The 18,406-nt window shown below is 47.5% G+C and overlaps 8 protein-coding genes across 8 annotated transcripts; 4 read left to right on the forward strand and 4 right to left on the reverse strand.

Annotated features, from left to right (window-relative positions):
- Positions 1–96: 96 nt before the first annotated feature.
- Positions 97–2,690, reverse strand: SPPG_06855 (uncharacterized protein). The gene is made up of 10 exons (XM_016755050.1): positions 2,388–2,690; positions 2,051–2,260; positions 1,893–1,990; positions 1,709–1,823; positions 1,564–1,650; positions 1,400–1,501; positions 1,256–1,339; positions 858–1,186; positions 560–796; positions 97–496 (listed from the first exon to the last, which is right to left on the reverse strand). The coding sequence occupies exons 1-10, from the start codon at positions 2,564–2,566 to the stop codon at positions 258–260; spliced, it is 1,680 nt and encodes a 559-aa protein (XP_016605899.1). The 5' UTR covers positions 2,567–2,690; the 3' UTR covers positions 97–257.
- A 1,005-nt stretch (positions 2,691–3,695) lies between these two features.
- SPPG_09412 (uncharacterized protein) lies at positions 3,696–3,997 on the forward strand (the record flags this gene model as incomplete). Its single annotated transcript, XM_016757575.1, has 2 exons — positions 3,696–3,826; positions 3,886–3,997. 2 exons carry the CDS (start codon positions 3,696–3,698, stop codon positions 3,995–3,997), a joined length of 243 nt encoding a protein of 80 aa, XP_016605900.1.
- Positions 3,998–4,323: 326 nt separating this feature from the next.
- SPPG_06856 (uncharacterized protein) lies at positions 4,324–5,445 on the forward strand (the record flags this gene model as incomplete). The annotated part of the gene is made up of 2 exons (XM_016755051.1): positions 4,324–4,408; positions 4,469–5,445. 2 exons carry the CDS (start codon positions 4,324–4,326, stop codon positions 5,443–5,445), a joined length of 1,062 nt encoding a protein of 353 aa, XP_016605901.1.
- A 12-nt stretch (positions 5,446–5,457) lies between these two features.
- Positions 5,458–6,757, reverse strand: SPPG_09413 (septum-promoting GTP-binding protein 1). Its single transcript, XM_016757576.1, has 6 exons — positions 6,558–6,757; positions 6,379–6,485; positions 6,221–6,292; positions 6,008–6,144; positions 5,848–5,931; positions 5,458–5,785 (listed from the first exon to the last, which is right to left on the reverse strand). The coding sequence occupies exons 1-6, from the start codon at positions 6,611–6,613 to the stop codon at positions 5,621–5,623; spliced, it is 621 nt and encodes a 206-aa protein (XP_016605902.1). The 5' UTR covers positions 6,614–6,757; the 3' UTR covers positions 5,458–5,620.
- An 85-nt stretch (positions 6,758–6,842) lies between these two features.
- SPPG_09414 (CMGC/RCK/MAK protein kinase) lies at positions 6,843–10,638 on the reverse strand. The gene is made up of 7 exons (XM_016757577.1): positions 10,141–10,638; positions 9,982–10,050; positions 9,751–9,917; positions 9,617–9,684; positions 9,449–9,551; positions 7,540–9,383; positions 6,843–7,465 (listed from the first exon to the last, which is right to left on the reverse strand). The coding sequence occupies exons 1-7, from the start codon at positions 10,225–10,227 to the stop codon at positions 6,987–6,989; spliced, it is 2,817 nt and encodes a 938-aa protein (XP_016605903.1). The 5' UTR covers positions 10,228–10,638; the 3' UTR covers positions 6,843–6,986.
- Positions 10,639–11,241: 603 nt separating this feature from the next.
- SPPG_06858 (tyrosine-tRNA ligase) lies at positions 11,242–13,369 on the forward strand. The gene is made up of 4 exons (XM_016755052.1): positions 11,242–11,313; positions 11,379–11,553; positions 11,642–12,613; positions 12,670–13,369. Exons 1-4 carry the CDS (start codon positions 11,288–11,290, stop codon positions 13,096–13,098), a joined length of 1,602 nt encoding a protein of 533 aa, XP_016605904.1. The 5' UTR covers positions 11,242–11,287; the 3' UTR covers positions 13,099–13,369.
- On the reverse strand, positions 13,127–14,897 carry SPPG_06859 (uncharacterized protein). Its single transcript, XM_016755053.1, has 5 exons — positions 14,678–14,897; positions 14,440–14,592; positions 14,358–14,372; positions 13,688–14,292; positions 13,127–13,617 (listed from the first exon to the last, which is right to left on the reverse strand). The coding sequence occupies exons 2-5, from the start codon at positions 14,576–14,578 to the stop codon at positions 13,447–13,449; spliced, it is 930 nt and encodes a 309-aa protein (XP_016605905.1). The 5' UTR covers positions 14,579–14,592; positions 14,678–14,897; the 3' UTR covers positions 13,127–13,446.
- Positions 14,898–15,657: 760 nt separating this feature from the next.
- SPPG_06860 (uncharacterized protein) lies at positions 15,658–18,387 on the forward strand. Its single transcript, XM_016755054.1, has 8 exons — positions 15,658–16,042; positions 16,131–16,270; positions 16,342–16,466; positions 16,530–17,205; positions 17,275–17,521; positions 17,603–17,952; positions 18,014–18,127; positions 18,195–18,387. Exons 1-8 carry the CDS (start codon positions 15,919–15,921, stop codon positions 18,237–18,239), a joined length of 1,821 nt encoding a protein of 606 aa, XP_016605906.1. The 5' UTR covers positions 15,658–15,918; the 3' UTR covers positions 18,240–18,387.
- Positions 18,388–18,406: the final 19 nt, after the last annotated feature.

Here is an 18,406-nt window from a genome sequence, read left to right on the forward strand (position 1 = left end):
TCCTGGTCCCGTGACGTATCACAGTCTCGCGGCTTAGCAAATCCAATCGTCGTCGTTTAGAAAGCAACTGCACGGAAGAAGGAAACGATTGCAAAAGAAGTAGAACGCAGTTTCCAAATTGCAAAAAACTACTATATTAGCTAGGCCCAAAGCAAAACAACACATAGTCCATAATTAGAGTGATCCACCGATTTTACAACTACTTAAAAAATAGATACAGGAATCTGAGAAGAACCAAAATGAAAACAACCCACTGGTTACAGCTGCACTTCAGAGACTGAAAGACCCTTCATTGCCAAAATTTCCTCCACCTCAGCCTTTTTTCCAACTCGAACCCGGCCCGAATCGTCTACTTTCGCCTGAATTCCCGCCTCATCAAGCATTTGTTCTGACTCGGGTGCAATGCCTTGAGGGGTTAGCGATGCAACAAGATCCTGGTTTTCAGTGTTACCATCGCAAAGATTGCGAATGGCGAGAATAGCGTGCTCTTTGATATCTAAAGACAACACAAATACATAAACAAACAGATCAACATACTTGATATAAACAAAACACTTACATGGGTTGTTGTCATCCACTCGACATTCGTTCAAAATTACTGGGATACCTCCGATGCGTCGTATCTCGTCTTGAACTTCCTTTGCCTCGTAGCATAGATTTGCAAGAACTTTTACGGTGTCGGATTTAATCATGAAAAAGCCTTGCGGTGGTACGCTTGATGCTGGAGTTGCATCAGAGCTGGATCGCTTAGAAAGTGTACTTCGTGGATACAATTTGGAAGCTAGGTTAAGAAGAGCTAATCGCGCAGCAGGTTACTTCAAAGTTTCACTTTGCATGAAAATGGAGCAATCACTTACTCAAAAGCGTGTCTGCAAGTCCCGCTTTGACCAACTTCATTTTTGCATCAGGACCCAACTCGGGGGTCACTCTTGCAAAAAATTGCAAGATTAGAACTAGCCCATCCACATCCAGACCAAACACGTCTGTGGCTTGCATATTGTCTTTCACTTGTTTGGCATTACGGGATATGGAATGCACGAGCTTTTTCGTGACAGCTACAAAGAAGATAGCCGTGTCGATACCGATTTCAATAGGTGGACGATCATCGCTGCGGTTGGCTTGTGCATCCAGCATTCCGTCGAGTAGCTGCAAAAACGTGACGTGATACTGACTAAGAATACGCGTGCTGCGAATGTCAGAAATCAGCAACTGTAGAGAGTGAACCACAGCGCGAAACGATCTGCTCTCAACTCACCGGTGAGGATCCATTCCGTCACATATTGCGTCCATAATATTGGGTGTTAGGTCAAGCTCAATCATGTTACTGAAGATTGCATAACTGGACAAAAAAACTGCTTCAGTTGGTCATCACAATTGATGTTAACATCAGAATGCTTACATGAAATCAAATGCGGAGCATTCCTCCTGCAGCATTTTCTGAGCTTTAGCAAGCAAGCATTTCAGAATGTCACGACCGAGAGGGGTTTGTGTCATGTACTTGCTATGTAAGGAGCAATAAGCTGAGACGCTATTCAGACATGCTGACAAACTAACGTTACTCACCATCGTTCGGGACATTTGTGTATGCAATTATGTATGCATATGAGCACAAACATGACACGATGGATATCGCATGTTGAGAGCAATTGTCTGGAAAAGGAAGGTTAGTACGTCAAGCATAACGTATGTCGTCGACACGAGCACCTACTTGAATATATCCGCATCCTCTTGGAAATACCGTGGCCACATCTTATCCTGTACTTCTGGGTTGCCCGTCATCATATTTGCAAGCATTTGAGTTCCCATGTTAACGCATTTGGATACTGTACGTAGACAAGCCAATGATAAATAAACAAATCGCCACGATTCAATTCCAACGGAATACCGCCCACCTTTATCCTTCATCATGGTACAGCAATCTTTGGTGCTTGTGAGCCAACTGCACAGATACGACATGATTTCCTCCGCAGGTTCATAAAGGCCTTGCTCCCTACCATCAACACATTTAGAGACAACCAACGTCCAAAAGGTATAAACAAACAGACTTTACCATGCGTCCTTCTGGTTAGATTGGACCTGTGCACAGAGGTTCCTAACCAGCTGGAAGTGGGCGGCAGCAAGGTCAACCGCCCGTTCTGCACGAGTAGGACACGCTACACCCTGTTTGCCGACTCCGTAAACACAGAATAAATGATTTCGAGAGAATATAAAGGCGTTGCGTAGGGAAGGCCATATTCCCGGTGTTGACCCTATCTGCACTCTGTATAGACGAAGAGACAAAATGGTGACGTGAGACTCGGCTATTCGCCAGTGTTCCCCACACACAGGATGCCTGCATGCGCTTCACACTCGAATCCCCTTCCAAACCCGTTTCCATTACTACCCACCTCAACTCTGGCTTCTTCACCAACGCCTTTGCTACCTCGTTTACAGCGCTCGTAGCAGCCGCGAGATGTTCATAGGCAGGCGGTGCAGAGCACCCGGCATTCATTCGCTCCAAAAGTGGCTGCCATGCCGTGAGCAGTCTAGCAGAATAATCCTCGTTGTCTTCAGGAGTCGTCGACATGCTTGATGCCAAAAACACAACGCCTTATCGTCCTAACCAAATGCCAGCAAACTAAAGCAAGACGAGAAGGATAAAAATGACTCAAAATACTGGAATTAAAAAAACAGAAACCCGTTTAAAAACTTAAACTTCTCAGCGTCCCTTCCTTCCTTACAAATCTCAACTTCCGAATCCGCACCCTTAGTGTCACTGTGCCACTAATGATTTTGAAATATATCCATATATGGTGATCATGTCGGCTTAGAAGCTTTCAAATCCAATTCTGCGCCATTTGGCTATGGGGATTAGGCTTTTCACCAAACTGCTCGAGGATCTGACGACAAGGCGCATGGATGAAAAGTTGGGATTTCCTGCATTGAGCAAGAAGAGGAAATGCCATGTGCAATTGCCGTTGAATATAGAAGACGGAGTTAGTATCTGTGGAAGCAAAAGACGATTTGGGTTTTGGATGTTAGGTTGCCAGCCGGTATCCACCATACACCAACGACGAGTTGAGGTTTTCCACTTTCTCTGTCAAACGTACATGCTGGCAGTGGAACTCTACATGGTTTCCACCTAAGCGCAATGCATCGACTTTTTGTAGTGGAAAGCTATTCATGCCCCAAGACCTTGTTTGGCGTGCCTCTGGATAGCTTTCCGATCACCTTCGAAATCCCTGATGCCTGCAGGATTCGTAAATGCCAGATGAGGCGCACAGGTCTAATAAAGGCAACCAGCGTCCCGAATGCCATGTTGCCTGAAATTCAGAAGGATCATGACAGTAACCCACAGGTCCAACTTGGAGGACTGATGCCTGCCTCATAGTGTGGAGGTGATTGAAAATGGCACTAAGACCCATTATTATCCGGATAATCCGGTTAATCATATCGCATAATCAGCACCCCCATCTATCGCTCGAAGCGGTGAGGCATGCTAATGTAATGTTCTCCAAACTGCGGTGTGGCATGAATGTAATGTTTTTTTTTCTTTTTCAAACTGTGATGAGGCGCATGCTGAAGGTCTATAAAAGGGGGACTTTTCCCTCTTTCCTCTTTATCCATCCTCGACTCGCAAGCATCTGCCCAACGCTCATCGCGACCCATTGCAACCTCATAGCGACCCACACAACCTCATCGCGACTCGGTCAACCATGAGAACGCTGATGTGGTGGTGTCGAGGACCTCGACCGCCCGACAGCAACAGTGATCAGAACCAGCGGCAACCAATCGGATCCGATAACAAAACCTACTATTATGCTGCCACATTAGTTGAGCTTGGTTGGTATGTACCAATGGCATCATCTCTTTTCATGTTATTCTGTCACTAACATGCATGTATAGTCTCCAAGTCTTGTCACTGAACATCCTCTGGCTTGTGACGCTGCCCAGTCGATTCGCTCCTGGATGCAAAGTCTGGCTTCAATGCCATCAAGAGTTCCAGATCAAGGCCTAGTAGGGACCGCGTGTGGTGGTGGGCAATTATCCGGTTAGAACAACCGTTACGTATTGCGTGTATAATTGCCTATTAGTAGTTAGTTAACTTTTCCGAACCGGTTGTCGCCGGTTTATTCCCTGGTGTAGTAGCTAGTGCCAGTTTCTGTCACCTCTCCACTAAAAAGGCCTAAATAATCGATGCTGCATGCATGTGTTACTCATTAGATACAAAAAAGGCTTAATGAGAATCACATGATTTCTATAGCAACCAGCGGAAATTGAAAGGTGAACAGATGCAAGACCGTCGCCGAGCAGGTCGGCGTTTGACCTTACAAAACTAGAAAGATGCATAGCTTTGTGGGCCGGGCACGACAGACGGTGTTGCGGCAAGGCTCAGCAGTGACTGGAACTGTCATAGCTACAAGACGCGGTATGGATTTTGCTGTTGATGGTTGTTTGTTTTTATAGCGTTCTCAAAGACGAAACACAGCCCAAGTTCTTCTTTGCGTAAACAATGTCGCCAAATCCACGTTTTTCCACACCCATTTCCCCCAGCGTACCTCCGCAACTTCCGAAGAATCCCTCGATATTCCTCCAGGCGTCACACCCACCTTTCACAACGCATACAACTCCCTGAACGATGCACTCAACTGGTCGAAAACTACTCCAGCAAGCCTCCGTCTTCTTTCCTACAATATCAAAACTTCCGCTGACGCTCAGCTGTTTCAAACTGCACTAAAGAGATGGCGTAAAGCGCGGCAACCACAAAATCGCACGGATAATGCCTTGTTTTTGGACATTCTATTCAAAATTGGGGCGTATGAGACGATTTTGGAGATGCTTTGTGATCGGCCTGGATATAGGGTTTTACCTGATTTCCAGCATATCAGCGAGCTGATGGCTGGCTTCAGGAATGTGGCTGTGAAAGGAGAAGGCAGTGAGGAGGAGGTGATCGCGGTCTTGGACAATGTGTACAAGACTTTTGCCTTATTTCTGTACTACAGTATTCCTCCGACGGCTGAGATCTACTCGGCGGTCATCACTTCTGGTGTGTATTGCGGGTTACCAGAGGGATGGAGAAGGTCCGAGGTGACTGCCAAGGAACAGATTTCCCTTGGACTACCTTTCGAGAAGGAGGCGGTGTACGCCCTAGCTCACGGATACATCCTCAGTGGGGATTTTGACGGTGCGCTGACAATTCTCAAACACCTTGGCGGGGCGGATACGATTGGGCTGTTCTTTCAATTTCATTCTCTCGCATCAAAAGGCGACATACAGGGAGCCATTCAAGTCTTGGAAAAGCTAGCGGCAGCGGATCAGGTCAATGTGGCAAATGTTGTCGGGTCAGCACACTGGAAATCGCTGAACGAGGTCGTGGAAGCATTACTCCCACAGTTGAGCGAAGTGGAAAAGAAGACCGTGCTGGCGTTGGCGGAGAATGCTAACGTAAAGTTATCATCTGCATAAATTTAATACTAGACACTTTCTTGTTTCTATTTCCTACCGCATGTTTTGTTTCATGGTGCGATCCAATTTGTAGCAGAACCCACAGTCTTCACACATCTTATATTTACACAATGCTCCTCATAACCAATTAAATACCCACACGCATCTCTACCCTCTGTACAAACAATCCCCAGTACTAATACTCTAAAATCGGGCCTCCCACCTCGGTGATACACGGTATCGTACACTTTAAATCAAAAGCCTTTGCCAACACAATCTTGAATATCTTTTGCACGTTAATGGAATGTGATGTGGAGCAAAATATGAGGGGCGCTTTCATTGCTTTTGCAAATCGTCGGGCCTTTTTTTCAGAACAAACTCAACACTTGTCAAGCGCTGACAAGACATAAGGAATGTAAATACCTGCTTGGTAATCTCCTCCTGCTCCTCTCTCGAGAAGGTTACAAACTGATCATACTTTGTCCCAACCAAAAACGGAATCGCCGTCTACGATCAAAACCCAAAAAGAAACGTAATCAGATCCGAGTGTTTTCTACCAACCCGATCATCATTGCATTCCCACCTTATTAAAGCCCCTTGCCTGTCGATACCATTCCTTGATGCTATTCAATGTCGACTTTCGTGACAAGTCAAACATGAAGAGAATGGCCACGGCATCGTTACAGACGAGAGGAAGCATATTGACAAACTCGCGTTGCCCTGGGATAGAGAAATATCACGTTAGAACCAAGTACAAGAGAAAGAAAACGCTGCGTGGAAACTCTATGGACATTACCACCCAAATCCCAGATACTAAACGTGATCTCCGTATTCCGAATCGAAATGGTTTTTTCCATAAAATTGACACCTATCCATATCAACAAAGCCCAAAATGAATACCAAAATCTCCTTCCATCTTCACCAACCAGGAATCCACATTATGAACTATCGTACCTAACGTCTGGATATAATCCTCATCAAAACTCCCTTCAACATATTTGACCATCAAGCTCGTTTTTCCGATCTGGCTATCCCCAACCATGCCAACTTTTATCACCACACTTGATTAACCACAGAATTGAGTATAGCTAAACTTTACAAAGAATCACATAAAAACGACAATGCATACTCACCTACTCTTCCGGCCCCCAGGGTCCCCAGACGAAGCAGACGGTGCCGCCGCGTTCATATCTCCAAACACCTCCAACTACACCGACAGATGACGAGTTCGGTATCTTCCCAAAGGTTTGCACCTGACGATTAGCGTTATGCAAATGGAAACAGGTGCGAGATGGGTGAAGCGTACGAATGAGACCGCGTTCGGTAGGATGGGCTCCCTGGGGCCGCGCAGCAGGTAAGCAGGCCTGACGGTTTTGGCTAAATGATCAATATCACGTGAAGTACGCGTTCTGCTGATGGACGACGACAGACGACAACGACGATCCCCACAGGTCTTTTTGTTAAAGGAAAATAAATATTACAAGAATCAGAAGAAAACAATCTTTCACAAAATAAACAAGAAAAACAAAGGCATGTACGAAAGAAGAAAGATGTTTGCCCTATCATCGACCACTCCCGTAGCCCAAATCCAATCCCCTCCTAACCCGCTTTCCCCCCTGTAATGGTGGCAAGGTCCCTGTAGGACTCTTATTGATGATTGTTCCACTAGAAGCATGTTTGACGACACTCCCGGATCGTGCCCCAGACCAATGTAATCCGCTTTTACGGCCACTTCCAAGAGTGTTATGGGTAGCGAGAGTTCGACTTGAGCCTACGACGTCCCGCATAGAGTGGTTGATGATACGTGACTCGTGGGCTCTGGGTTGCTGGACGCTGGCAAGGAGCGGATCAACATTATGACTTTTGGAGCGGAGTCGGCCGCCTGGGATGGCGAGGTTGGCAGGGTTGAATGTTGTCGGGATCGAGTGACCGGGGAAGGAATTGCTCGTTAATATTGGCGGCATGCCATAGTGGGGAAGACGCGTATTGGTCCGTGGGAGGATCGAGTTGGAGGCGTTGGGTGGGTGGTTGAAGCTTTGTCCTGCGAACGGCACAAAAAGCCATGTGAGCGTCACCACCCAGCACAACGCCTCGAAAAGGTATGTCAAGACCCACCTCGGACCTGCAAATCTCCCAAGACCCTTTTCATCTCCCTGCCTTCATGGAGGTTCTCCCTTGACGGCGAAAAAAACCCTGATAGAAACCCACTATTTCTTGGCTTGGACCCTGGACTGGTCGCCAAGTTCCCATACGAAGGGATACGGTACGTTGAATGACGGTCTTCTTCATATACATGATGCGGTGGCGAGTCGCGGTCGGTCGACCCAGCATAAAGGCTTGTGGAGGATCCATCAGGTGCATTTACGTCATCTGTAGGATCGGAAATGTGTTCCGTTGAATCGTTAGGTCGTCGTGCGGGAAAGAAACGGGGTTTAGGGCGTTGAACGTGATCGGGATTTCTTTGGGGTTGATCGACAAAGGTGGGTAATCGAGATCGGCGGACCGATTGTGGTTGCTGTTGGCCATGTGGCGGAGAGCGTTCAGGATGAGCAGCTGCAGCTGCTGGGCGTCGTTGGGGCTTGCTATGTAGTGAGGGAGAAGCATGTCCGTGTCCGAGGGTTGGTCCATCTTGTTCCCACCCTGACACTTCTCCATCCGCGTGAGACAGTTCGTCTAACAGGGAATCTATATGTACACCAGAGGAAGATATGTCAATATCAGGTAAACCCCCTCCAATTCCTGGTAGCGGCCGATATGGCTTTCCCAGTACTACTCCTTTGCTTCCAAGAGACTCTCGTTCTGCAGATCTTGGTTTATTTTGACGATTCTGCTCATTTGGATATTTATTTGACGGCGAGGCGTGCTGTTGTCGTACCGATTCGGCACTATTGCGAGCACCTTTATCGCCACCTTCCTCAGCCGAAGATTTTCGTCGGGCTGGACCAGGAACCGAGAAAGGAAACGGTTTGGGCGTACCAGTTGCTTTTCTGGATGATGGCGTAATGACAGGTGTCGCCCACCGTTCCGTGTCCGCAGAAAGAAGTGATGGGCCTGTGGCACCTCCATTGAGAAATCGTTCACCTCCACCATGATGAATTTCGCTACCACGCCCGAAAGTGAAGGCAAAATCTTTCCCCGAATCCGCCTTAGGCGAAATGTGCTCATCATGTATAGGTCGCGCACTAACGTCACCATTACTCCCATTGTGTTCGCTCTTCAGTGCCGTCGTTATAGATTCTCGTCTCACGCCTGTCAACGCTTCCAATTCGCTCTCAATTAACAGTAGATCCAAGGAAGAGGCAACGGATGCAGTTCGATCAAGTCCGCCCCGCAGACTCGTTCGACGTTCGTCCGATCCATTAGTTTTGTCGAGGTCCTCCTGCACGCTCATCCTATATTCCTGTTCATTCCCTTGCGCGTCTTTCCGCTCTTCGACCAAATCCAATGCAGGTCCAAGTGCAGGAAGAGATAAGGCACGCTCACCGAGCGGTGTACTCCAGAGGTCGGTAAACCAAGGATGCTGCAGGGATTCTTGAGCTGTAGGACGTTGGTTGGGATCGTATCGAAGCATGTCCGCCATGAGTTGCAAAGGGCCATTGGATGCATTAGGTATCAGTTGCGCTAGAGGTTGGGAGGGCATTTGCGGGAACCGGAGTTTCATGGCTCCAGCCAGTCGCAAACCCTCTGGCCATACTCCACCCGGCATGATAAAGTCTCGCTGAACGAGGGGTGCAGATGAAGAATAGTACCCGCCTGCTCCTCGACTGGCACTGCTTCCACCGGTGTCCGAGTCTGGACATCCAAGCACCTCAATGATTTTGTACAATTGGTCCATCTCCGATGTCCCCGGAAAGAGGGGTCGAAGGGTGAATAACTCTGCTAATATACATCCAACCGCCCAGATATCGATGGGGGAAGAATATGACGTTGATCGCAAAATGACTTCTGGAGCTCTGTACCTTCACCAAATCCCATTAGCCCGACATTATACATTTTGTGCACAAAACGAGGATGCAGGCCATACCATCTGGTACTGACATATTCGGTGTAGGGCGGTCGACTACGAATTTCTCTAGCCAGCCCAAAGTCTGCAATTTTGACGTTGTTCCCAGACATAAGGAGGTTTTCTGCCAGTCGAAAGCACCACTCATCAATTATCATGTATGTAGTCACACTAAACTATACAACATACCTGGCTTCATATCGCGATGGAAGAAGCCATGCTTGTGCATGTGTGCTAGTCCCAACAGAACTTGAAATCTGTACCAATATGATTAACATGAGCTGCGAATTCTTTCGAAATCTCGCAGATTTCCGATTACCCACATGAACATCTTGACTTCCTGTTCGGTAAACAATTTGCCATCCCGATTTTTCGTCAGTTGGTACATATTTCCATCCATAAATTCGAATACAAAGTAGAGCTCTTCGTTTTCTCGAAGGACCTCTTTCAGTTTTACAATATTTGGGTGATTGCTCAATTTCACGAGGGCCTGGGAATATCCTTTCATGTTAGCAGGGAGTATCCAAAGCATAAATCTCTTGCCGGTTACCCACCTTGACTTCACGGAGATTCACAGCGTCTTCCCAGTTGTGGTACTTTTGTTTCATTTTCTTGATCGCAACCTAAGAAATGTCTCGTGTGAGAACAATCTGCTGATGTCGTCCAGATGCATTGGCCCACCGTTCCCAATAGTAAAGGCAGAAACCACTAACCCGCTCTCCATTCTCCCTGTGCTCAGCCATAAGCACCACCCCAAAAGACCCATCCCCAATCTGCTTCGTAACCGTGTACTTGTTCATCTTCACAATTGTAAAATTGCCCAAACCAAAGATAAGATCGTGACTCAACCCGATGGAAGGAACAAGGTGTCTACTTGGGCGAGAATGTGAAAATCGGTTGCGATTGCCTGGGACACATCACGCATGCAAACAATGTGTTCGTGGGAAGATGGGCATGTGCTGCCTTAATCGACGCGTGTGCAATTTGGTGAAAGATAAAGTTTCTAGAAGCGATGGTGAGGTTGTGTTTGAAAATGCGAACGCTTCTCTTCAAACGTGACGCTATAGCGCAAAGGCCCGCAATGGGCCAAAATGGTGGCAGGTAAAAACAGTGTTTTCGGAGGAATGCTCTACGATAGTGCGGCTGGCAAAAGGCAACGTGACGGTCGGATTCGAACCCCGACCCCCATTTTTCATTCTCCGATGAATTTTAGATGTTCTTTAGTGTATTAGAGTGACAGAAAATGGCACTAGCTACTACACCAGGGAATAAGCCGGCGACAACCGGTTCGGAAAAGCCAAGTAATTCCCTCCTTACAACCAACTACCACTAGGCCCAATTACACATGCAATACATTACGGATTATGCGATATGATTAACCGGATTATCCGGATAATAATGGGTCTTAGTGCCATTTTCAATCACCTCCACACTATGGTGTTTTCGATAAACGCTCGTATGAGCATGATTTGGCAAGGACCAAAAAAACATGATCTGAACAAAGATGGGGCATGCATTATCCATCTTTTACCTACGCATTCATGCCCGTCGTGCCAATTGTGACCTGGTAGTGATGCAGCATGCATAGCATACACGCGTGCGGAACCAGAAGGATAGCTGCCGCATGTCGGCCGACAAAATAAAGACAATGCAAGCAGCCTTCCTTTTCGCCTACAGCACCGCCAATGCCTCCAGCCCTCCAGCGACAATCGCCCTTCGCCTTGAAGAAGCCGCAAGTCCTCAGATATGCTTATGTAATACATCGCTTAGTTTGATGGCGCAGCAACTCTGCTCCCGAAATTCAAAATCCTCCAAGTCAAAGCTGCGTCCTTGGCCAACACTGACCGATCCCATTTCACCATGACGGCCATGACACCAGAAGAAAAGTAAATATGAGCTCTTTCCTCCGTTCATGAGGAGACAGACAACTCACATTTTTTATACAATGTAGATTTGAGCTCATTAACCGCAACCTCCAAGAGGTGCTTGGAGCGGACCAGATCAAACAGATCCTCGCACAGCGGGATTTGAATTTGTACTGGGGTACAGCGCCTACGGGGAAGCCTCACATTGGCTACTTTGTGCCTATGACCAAGATTGCGGATTTCTTAAAGGCGGGATGTCATGTACGTCTTTTTGAAACCAAGTTTCTGTTGAATGGGAAGAATTGGCAATAGTCTAGTGACTGATATGTTCCCATACCGCATTTAAAAGGTTACGATTCTCTTTGCCAACCTCCACGCGTACCTCGACAATATGAAGGCTCCTTGGGATCAACTAGAGCTCCGCACAAAGTACTATGAAGCGACCATCAAGGCAATGCTCACTTCCATCGGTGTCCCATTGGATAAACTCAAATTCGTCGTGGGAACATCGTACCAATTGAGCCAGGAATACTCACTGGATGTGTACAAAATGCTCGCAATCACGACCGAGCACGATGCCAAGAAGGCTGGCGCCGAGGTCGTCAAACAGGCTGCGTCACCGCTCATGTCCGCGCTTGTCTACCCTCTTCTCCAGGCTTTGGATGAGGAGTATTTAAAAGTAGATGCCCAGTTTGGTGGAGTAGACCAGCGAAAGATTTTCACGTTTGCGGAAAAGTACATGCCAAATCTTGGATACAAGAAGCGGGCACACCTTATGAATCCCATGGTGGCCGGTTTGCGAGGATCCAAAATGAGTGCGTCAGACCCAGATTCCAAAGTGGATTTACTAGATGATGCCAAAACTGTAGCCCGCAAGATCAAAAAGGCGTTCTGCGAGGAAGGGAACGTGGATGATAACCCCCTTTTGGAGTTCCTCAAAGTCGTCGTCTTCCCTGCCCGATCTTTGACTGACCCAACCTACAAATTTGTCGTCAAACGACCGGAAAAATTCGGTGGAGACATTGTATTTGACTCTTACCAACAAATCGAAGATGCCTTCCGCGAAAAGAAATTGCATCCGGTGGATTTGAAGACTGGGACGGCGGACGCCATCAACGCACTCCTGGAGCCCATTCGAACTACATTCAAGGACGAAGCATTGATTCAATTGTCCAAAGATGCGTACGGAGACGCTCAAGCAGCGGCCAAGCAGATCAAGAAACCCGTGCAAAACTCTGCAGAACCTGATGTGGAAAACATTTCCAAATTGGATATTCGTGTCGGGAGAATCGTTGACATTAAACTCCACCCGGACGCTGAGGTTGGTGCCACTCCAACCCTAATTCTGTTGCACAAAGATTAATCAAATGGCTTTAGTCCCTCTACGTAGAACAAATTGACCTGGGCGAACCTACTGGCCCACGGACGATTGTTAGTGGTCTAGCTAAGCATATTCCCCTCTCAGAACTCCAGAACCGTACCGTTCTCGTCCTTACCAACCTCAAACCCAGCAAACTCCGCGGCATTGAATCCAACGGCATGGTCTTGGCAGCTTCCACCTCAGACAACACAACTGTCGAGCTCCTCGATCCTCCGTCGGAAGCCTCTGTAGGCGATCACGTATCGTTTGAAGGGTTCGACTACGCTCCTGTACCCATCTTGAATCCCAAGAAGGATGTGTGGAAAAAGTGCGCGGGCGAAATGAAGGTGGACGGCTCGGGGGTTGCGGTTTTCAGGAACGTGCCTTTCGTGGTGGGTGGGGGTGCCGTCAAGGCACGCAGTTTGAAAGATGCCTTGATTGGATAAATGTTTTGGGTTGCGGTTATAGATGTGGAACTCGTTGGTTATATGTACTAGAAATCCAATTTATATACATGTATTTCAGGATTGTTGGGCGGACCTGACAACGCCATGACTTTAGAAGGTTGGCCAACAATATGAATGAGGAGGGGAGATGCACCTAGTATACATTAACCTTTGACTCAAACACACACATATACATACACACAACAACCACAATTGACAAAGTATGACCCAAAAGAAAAAAAAAATAAAAGAAAACCAAGGACATGTTCACGCCCAAAACCAACTCAACTCAACCTATCTACATGTATATAAAAAAAATCACAATATTCCAACGGTTACAGGCCAAGGTTACCGGGGTGACGAAGAGGAAGAGGAAGGTAGGACTGGGGTGATTGAAGAGACTGATGCAGTAGAATACGTTGTCGGAGATGCCGCCAACGGCGAATGCGATGGCGGAGATAGCTCCTCAATACATGCACAAGGCAAAAGGCCGGTTTGACCTGTTGCTTCATTAACCCCCTTTGGAGCGGAAACAGAAAAAAGTCAAAATAATGCCAAATGCTTTTTAGCGACGGTTTGAAACACAAACCTTTGCCCAGCCGTCATCAAACAGTAGGAAGAGCCTCACGACATCCCCGGTACTCAATGCAATCTCGTCATTCACTGCCGGTACATACGGATGTACGACTACATAGCGTTTCTCGAGGACAGAAGCCAGTGTCGGTGTAAAGGGGGGCTTTATTTGCGTTTCTGGATCTGGGAATCTGGCTCTTCGACGGCGGTAAACGACGACGAGAAGTGTGCCTACGGCGAGGGTAACAAAAAGCGCGGGACCTAAGATCCATATGGGGGCTTTGGTGCTGCTGGATGCTGGAGATGCAGAAGAGGCAGGTGGAAGTGGATTTGGAGTGTTGGCAGGAGTTGGGACGATGCCCACAACTGGTGTGACATTGGGGGAAACGGAAACGGAAACAGGAACAGTTGACACAGGTATGGAGGGCACTATACTTGCGGGACGGGTAGATGGTCTCGTGGTGGTGGTTGTCGGTGTTGGTGTGGGTGTCGTTGTGGTCGGGGAGGGATTGGGATTGGTGCCGGGTTCCTCGATGCCATGGCTATTCCTTCCACAATTTTGGGCAAAGGAGGGAATACCCAAACAATCCGTTGGACAGAGATTCTGTAGAATCCAACGCTCTGTTTTGAAAGATGTAGTGAGTTTTGCGTGTACATGTGTGAAGAAGGATAGTATGTAAGCGTACTTGACGTTGGATCACCTGGTAAACAGGAATCCCATTCAATAACACGGCGTACTCTCAAAGAGGAGGTTGCAGCAAAACTTACAAGCCATGTAATTCTTCCCCTGACATCCAAACACATCCTGCGCGGGATCACACGCACCACCCAACACAACCGATTGTGCACCAACTCTTGATATTGAAGCGAAGAAGGCGACTCCAATGGTCCATGTCGTTGTTTTCATTGTAGTCAGACGGCCTTTTTTTCGTTTTTGGAATTGAACGTTGTCGGAAAGATCAGGATAAACGTCAAGATATGGATACTTTGCTAAAGGAAACCGCACCTGTAGGTACTCAACACACGAACGGACACACGAAAATGCAGGCAGGCACGCGCACACCAGCACACACGGACGATTATCAGATATAGGCGACAATCGACAACACACCCAAAGGACTTGACCGCAAAAAGAAGAATAAGAAAAACCGGCACTCCCCCCCAAAAAACCGTCGTCGCTCCCTTTTTGGGCGGGTCTGAAAAACGCGCGCAAGAAAAACGTTGGGCTCAACTAGTTCAAATGGGCTGTGCATTCTCCCCTCCAAAATCTGATTACGATTCGACATGACGCGTTCGCGTCTTTTTGGGATTTCCTGCTGCGGAAGGTTTTTGGAAAGTTGGCAAGAGACAAGTGACATCTTACACGTGGAATCAAAAGATGACGATGAAAAAGAGTCTTGATTCGCAATATGTGTGTGTGTGTGTGTGGGTGTGTGTGGATACGTGGAGGGGGAATGGGGCAAGGAGAAAAACCAAGAAGAAAGCCTCAGTCACCAATGGATGAGTAGGGGAGTTGAAGCTTCAACTGATTTCATGGAACTGCATTTGGCCAAAAAGTTCAAGTTAAAGGAAAAGGGAGGGAAAAGCCATGATGGAATTTGCTCTGGTCGATCGCGACCGACTTTATCCATCGCCCTTCCAACAGCGCAAAAACACACTCGAGACACGCACACGAGTGCAGAGCAAACAATGCATGAGGGGTTAGAAAGGAGTGACGCTGCTCCCAACTTATACTCTTCCTTTACCCAAGCGTGGTGGAATGACCTGTATCTCAACCAATCTGTATCGTTGATAGCCAATTGGGCAACCCGTTGGCCATGGTCGTTGGAATGAGTACATTGGTAGCAGTCATGAAACCTTCTGATGAGGTGTGCTGATGACAAAACGACTGAGTATGATGACGTAAGGATTTTTTAGTGTCACGTGGAAAAATTCCATTATACCTTATTTGGACAAGTGTGAATTGTGTCAAAGGCGAAGGAACACTTTCCTCGCGAGTAGCGCGCGCTCTTGGGTTCGTGTGTGTTTGGAGGGTTGGACATTTTGTTGTGCCATTTGATTGACATTTGGCAGTGATTTACTCGACACCTTTTTCGACCAAGTGGACACTGAGTATATTACAATCCTGTTGACAGCATCGGTGGTGTTAAGGTTGCTGCACATTACTCCATTTCACCAGAGGCACGCAGTTAGCAAGGGGCCTGCACTTTTTGCCAACCACACCTTTTGCGTTCGCTTTCCACAACAATGTTTTATACCGAAACATTACTCTCGAAAAAGGGTAAGCTGGCCAAAGTTTGGCTGGCTGCCAACTGGGAGCGCAAGTTGAGCAAATCCCAGTTTTTGCAGACGAATATCGAGGCCGCTGTTCGTACGTATCTTTTTTATTTTCGGTGCTACTAACTCCACAGTCTATTCAGATGGTCTGCTAATAATTGAGCTATAATTCCTGGTCACAGACTCAATTATCGAAACCGGCCAGCAGCCCTTGGCATTGCGTTTGTCTGGACAATTGCTTCTGGGAGTTGTTCGAATTTACTCGAGAAAGGCACGATATTTGCTCGAGGATTGCACAGAAGCACTGGTCAAGATCAAAATGGTGCGTTCTGCTGTAGAATCTATCTCCCCCAACCATTTTAATCCTGATAACATGTCCACGGCTGGTTGTAGGCCTTTCGTCCTGGGGTTGTGGATATGCCTGGCGATCACGCTGTGGCCAACGTTAATGCCATTACCCTAGGAGATGCATTGACAGAGTTTGATATTTTGATTCCTGAACCTTCCCTTGATTTAAGGTAAGCCTTCATGTTGTATTGGAGGATGTTCATCCCATTTCTGAGCCATTTTTGCTCGTGTAGAATGTTTGCCCAACCTCTCCCCGAAACCCGACCGAGTCAAACCGTATCTAGAACCCAAGACATTACACTGGCGGAGCCCTCTCAAAAACTCTTCCTAGCGGCGCACGAAGAATTGCAGGAATTGTTTGGAATAGAGCTACCTTCTCACGCTCCAGAAATGGAAGGCTGGCAGCTCGATTTAGGCTTGGGCGAAGAAGAAATGGCTGCCCCAGCAGCTGGTCCACTCCTGGCAGAGGAGTCTATTGAAATTGAGCGTGCTCGTGAAGCAGCAGCCGAATTGCCGTTCTCACCGCGACGCGAGAGTATTTCAATATCAATTGAAGAGGCAATCAGCGGGGAGAAGGAGGCTCCTACTCCTACAGCGCCTGAAATCTCCTTTGATTTGGGGGGTGCCGAACCCATGGAACTGGTCATGGCCGGACCCGAAGTGCCATTCCCAGAGGTTGAACTTCCCCAACTACCCGAAATTGGAGAAGAAGAGTTTCACGTACCAGAAACTGTGACAGCAAAAGTGCCTACAGCAGAGGCTGAAGAGGAGGTCGCCGCTGCACAGGCTGCCAGAAAGGAAAAGCGCCATCCAAGCCGAAAGCGTAAATTGGTGGTGGATGCTGAAACGGAGCTGTCCTCGCACCGTATTCAGCGTCAGTTACGTGATACATCGGATATCACTCAATCGGTATGTGACAATCTCTTGTTGTCTTTACAGCGGTGCGACTGCTCTCTAACCGTTGCTTTTCGCTCCAAGGAACGCTACGTACCCGCATCCCGTAGAATGCAAAGATTAATGGACATTCGGCGCCAAGGAGCGTCATATTATCTGGAGATGTCGGCCTTTGATGGCGTATCCCCCGAATTGCATATTCTCTTTCAGAACAGGTGGCGGGGCTTTAGAATGCGTCCTATTACGGAAGTCACGTCCCCCGCGCGCAAAAGGAAGGGGATATCGGTGGAGCCTGAGGTGGAAGAGCAAGTGCGTCCTGAAGAGGCCGAAGGTATATATATATATATATATGCAAATGTGTCGTTTAGCGCTATGCGCATACTGGTCGGTGGTGCTGACCGTTCCTTTACAGAGTCATTCATCGTCCCACCTGCCGAGGAACTCCCCATAGTCCCCGAAGAAGAATATCAATACCAAGAAATCAGCCTGCCTCACATTGAAGAATATTTGACAACTGCTGAACCTATGCCCGAATCCCTTGAGCTCCGCGAAGAAGAAGAGATTTCAGTGGAGCCACCAGAAAAGCGGCGACGAACGGGAGCGTTGGCAGAACTTCCAGAAGAGCTTTCACCGCCAATTGAAGAAGCGGAGGAAGAGACTCAATTTGGGTTCAGCAAGAGCACTATTTCGACCATTCGGAGTTTGCAGACAGCATTTGATGAGGAAGGGGTGGATTTGTCATTTAACGCATTGACTGCCTCGGTATGGTTTCTTTGGTATTGCGTCACCTGCCATTCTATTTTTGATGCGGAATTGCCTTTAGGCGAGACGCACAGAAGCTGCCCGATTGTTTTTTGAGCTCTTGGTGCTGAAGACTAAGGATATTGTGGACGTGGAACAGCAGGAACCGTACGGTGATATTGTAATACATTCAACGGTAGCGTCCTGTATTTTTCGATACGGTCTATCGTGGTACTCTGTTCATACTTTTTCAATGACTACAGGAGGCACTTTGGCAGCAGAACATCACCCCCATTCCAACCATGTAAACATAATTGTTATGTGAATTATTCACAGATGGGAATTGTTGAGAAATGGGGCTAGTTAGACGGGAAGCGTGTTCTGCTTTGCTTTATCTTTTGTATCTTTTTTTGTTTATAGCGACTTCTAAAAAACGAAGCTTGATTGCGTAAGCGCCTGCGCCTCCTCTGACGGA

This window comes from Spizellomyces punctatus (genome assembly GCF_000182565.1).
Source record: "Spizellomyces punctatus DAOM BR117 chromosome Unknown supercont1.13, whole genome shotgun sequence".
Taxonomy (NCBI): domain Eukaryota; kingdom Fungi; phylum Chytridiomycota; class Chytridiomycetes; order Spizellomycetales; family Spizellomycetaceae; genus Spizellomyces; species Spizellomyces punctatus.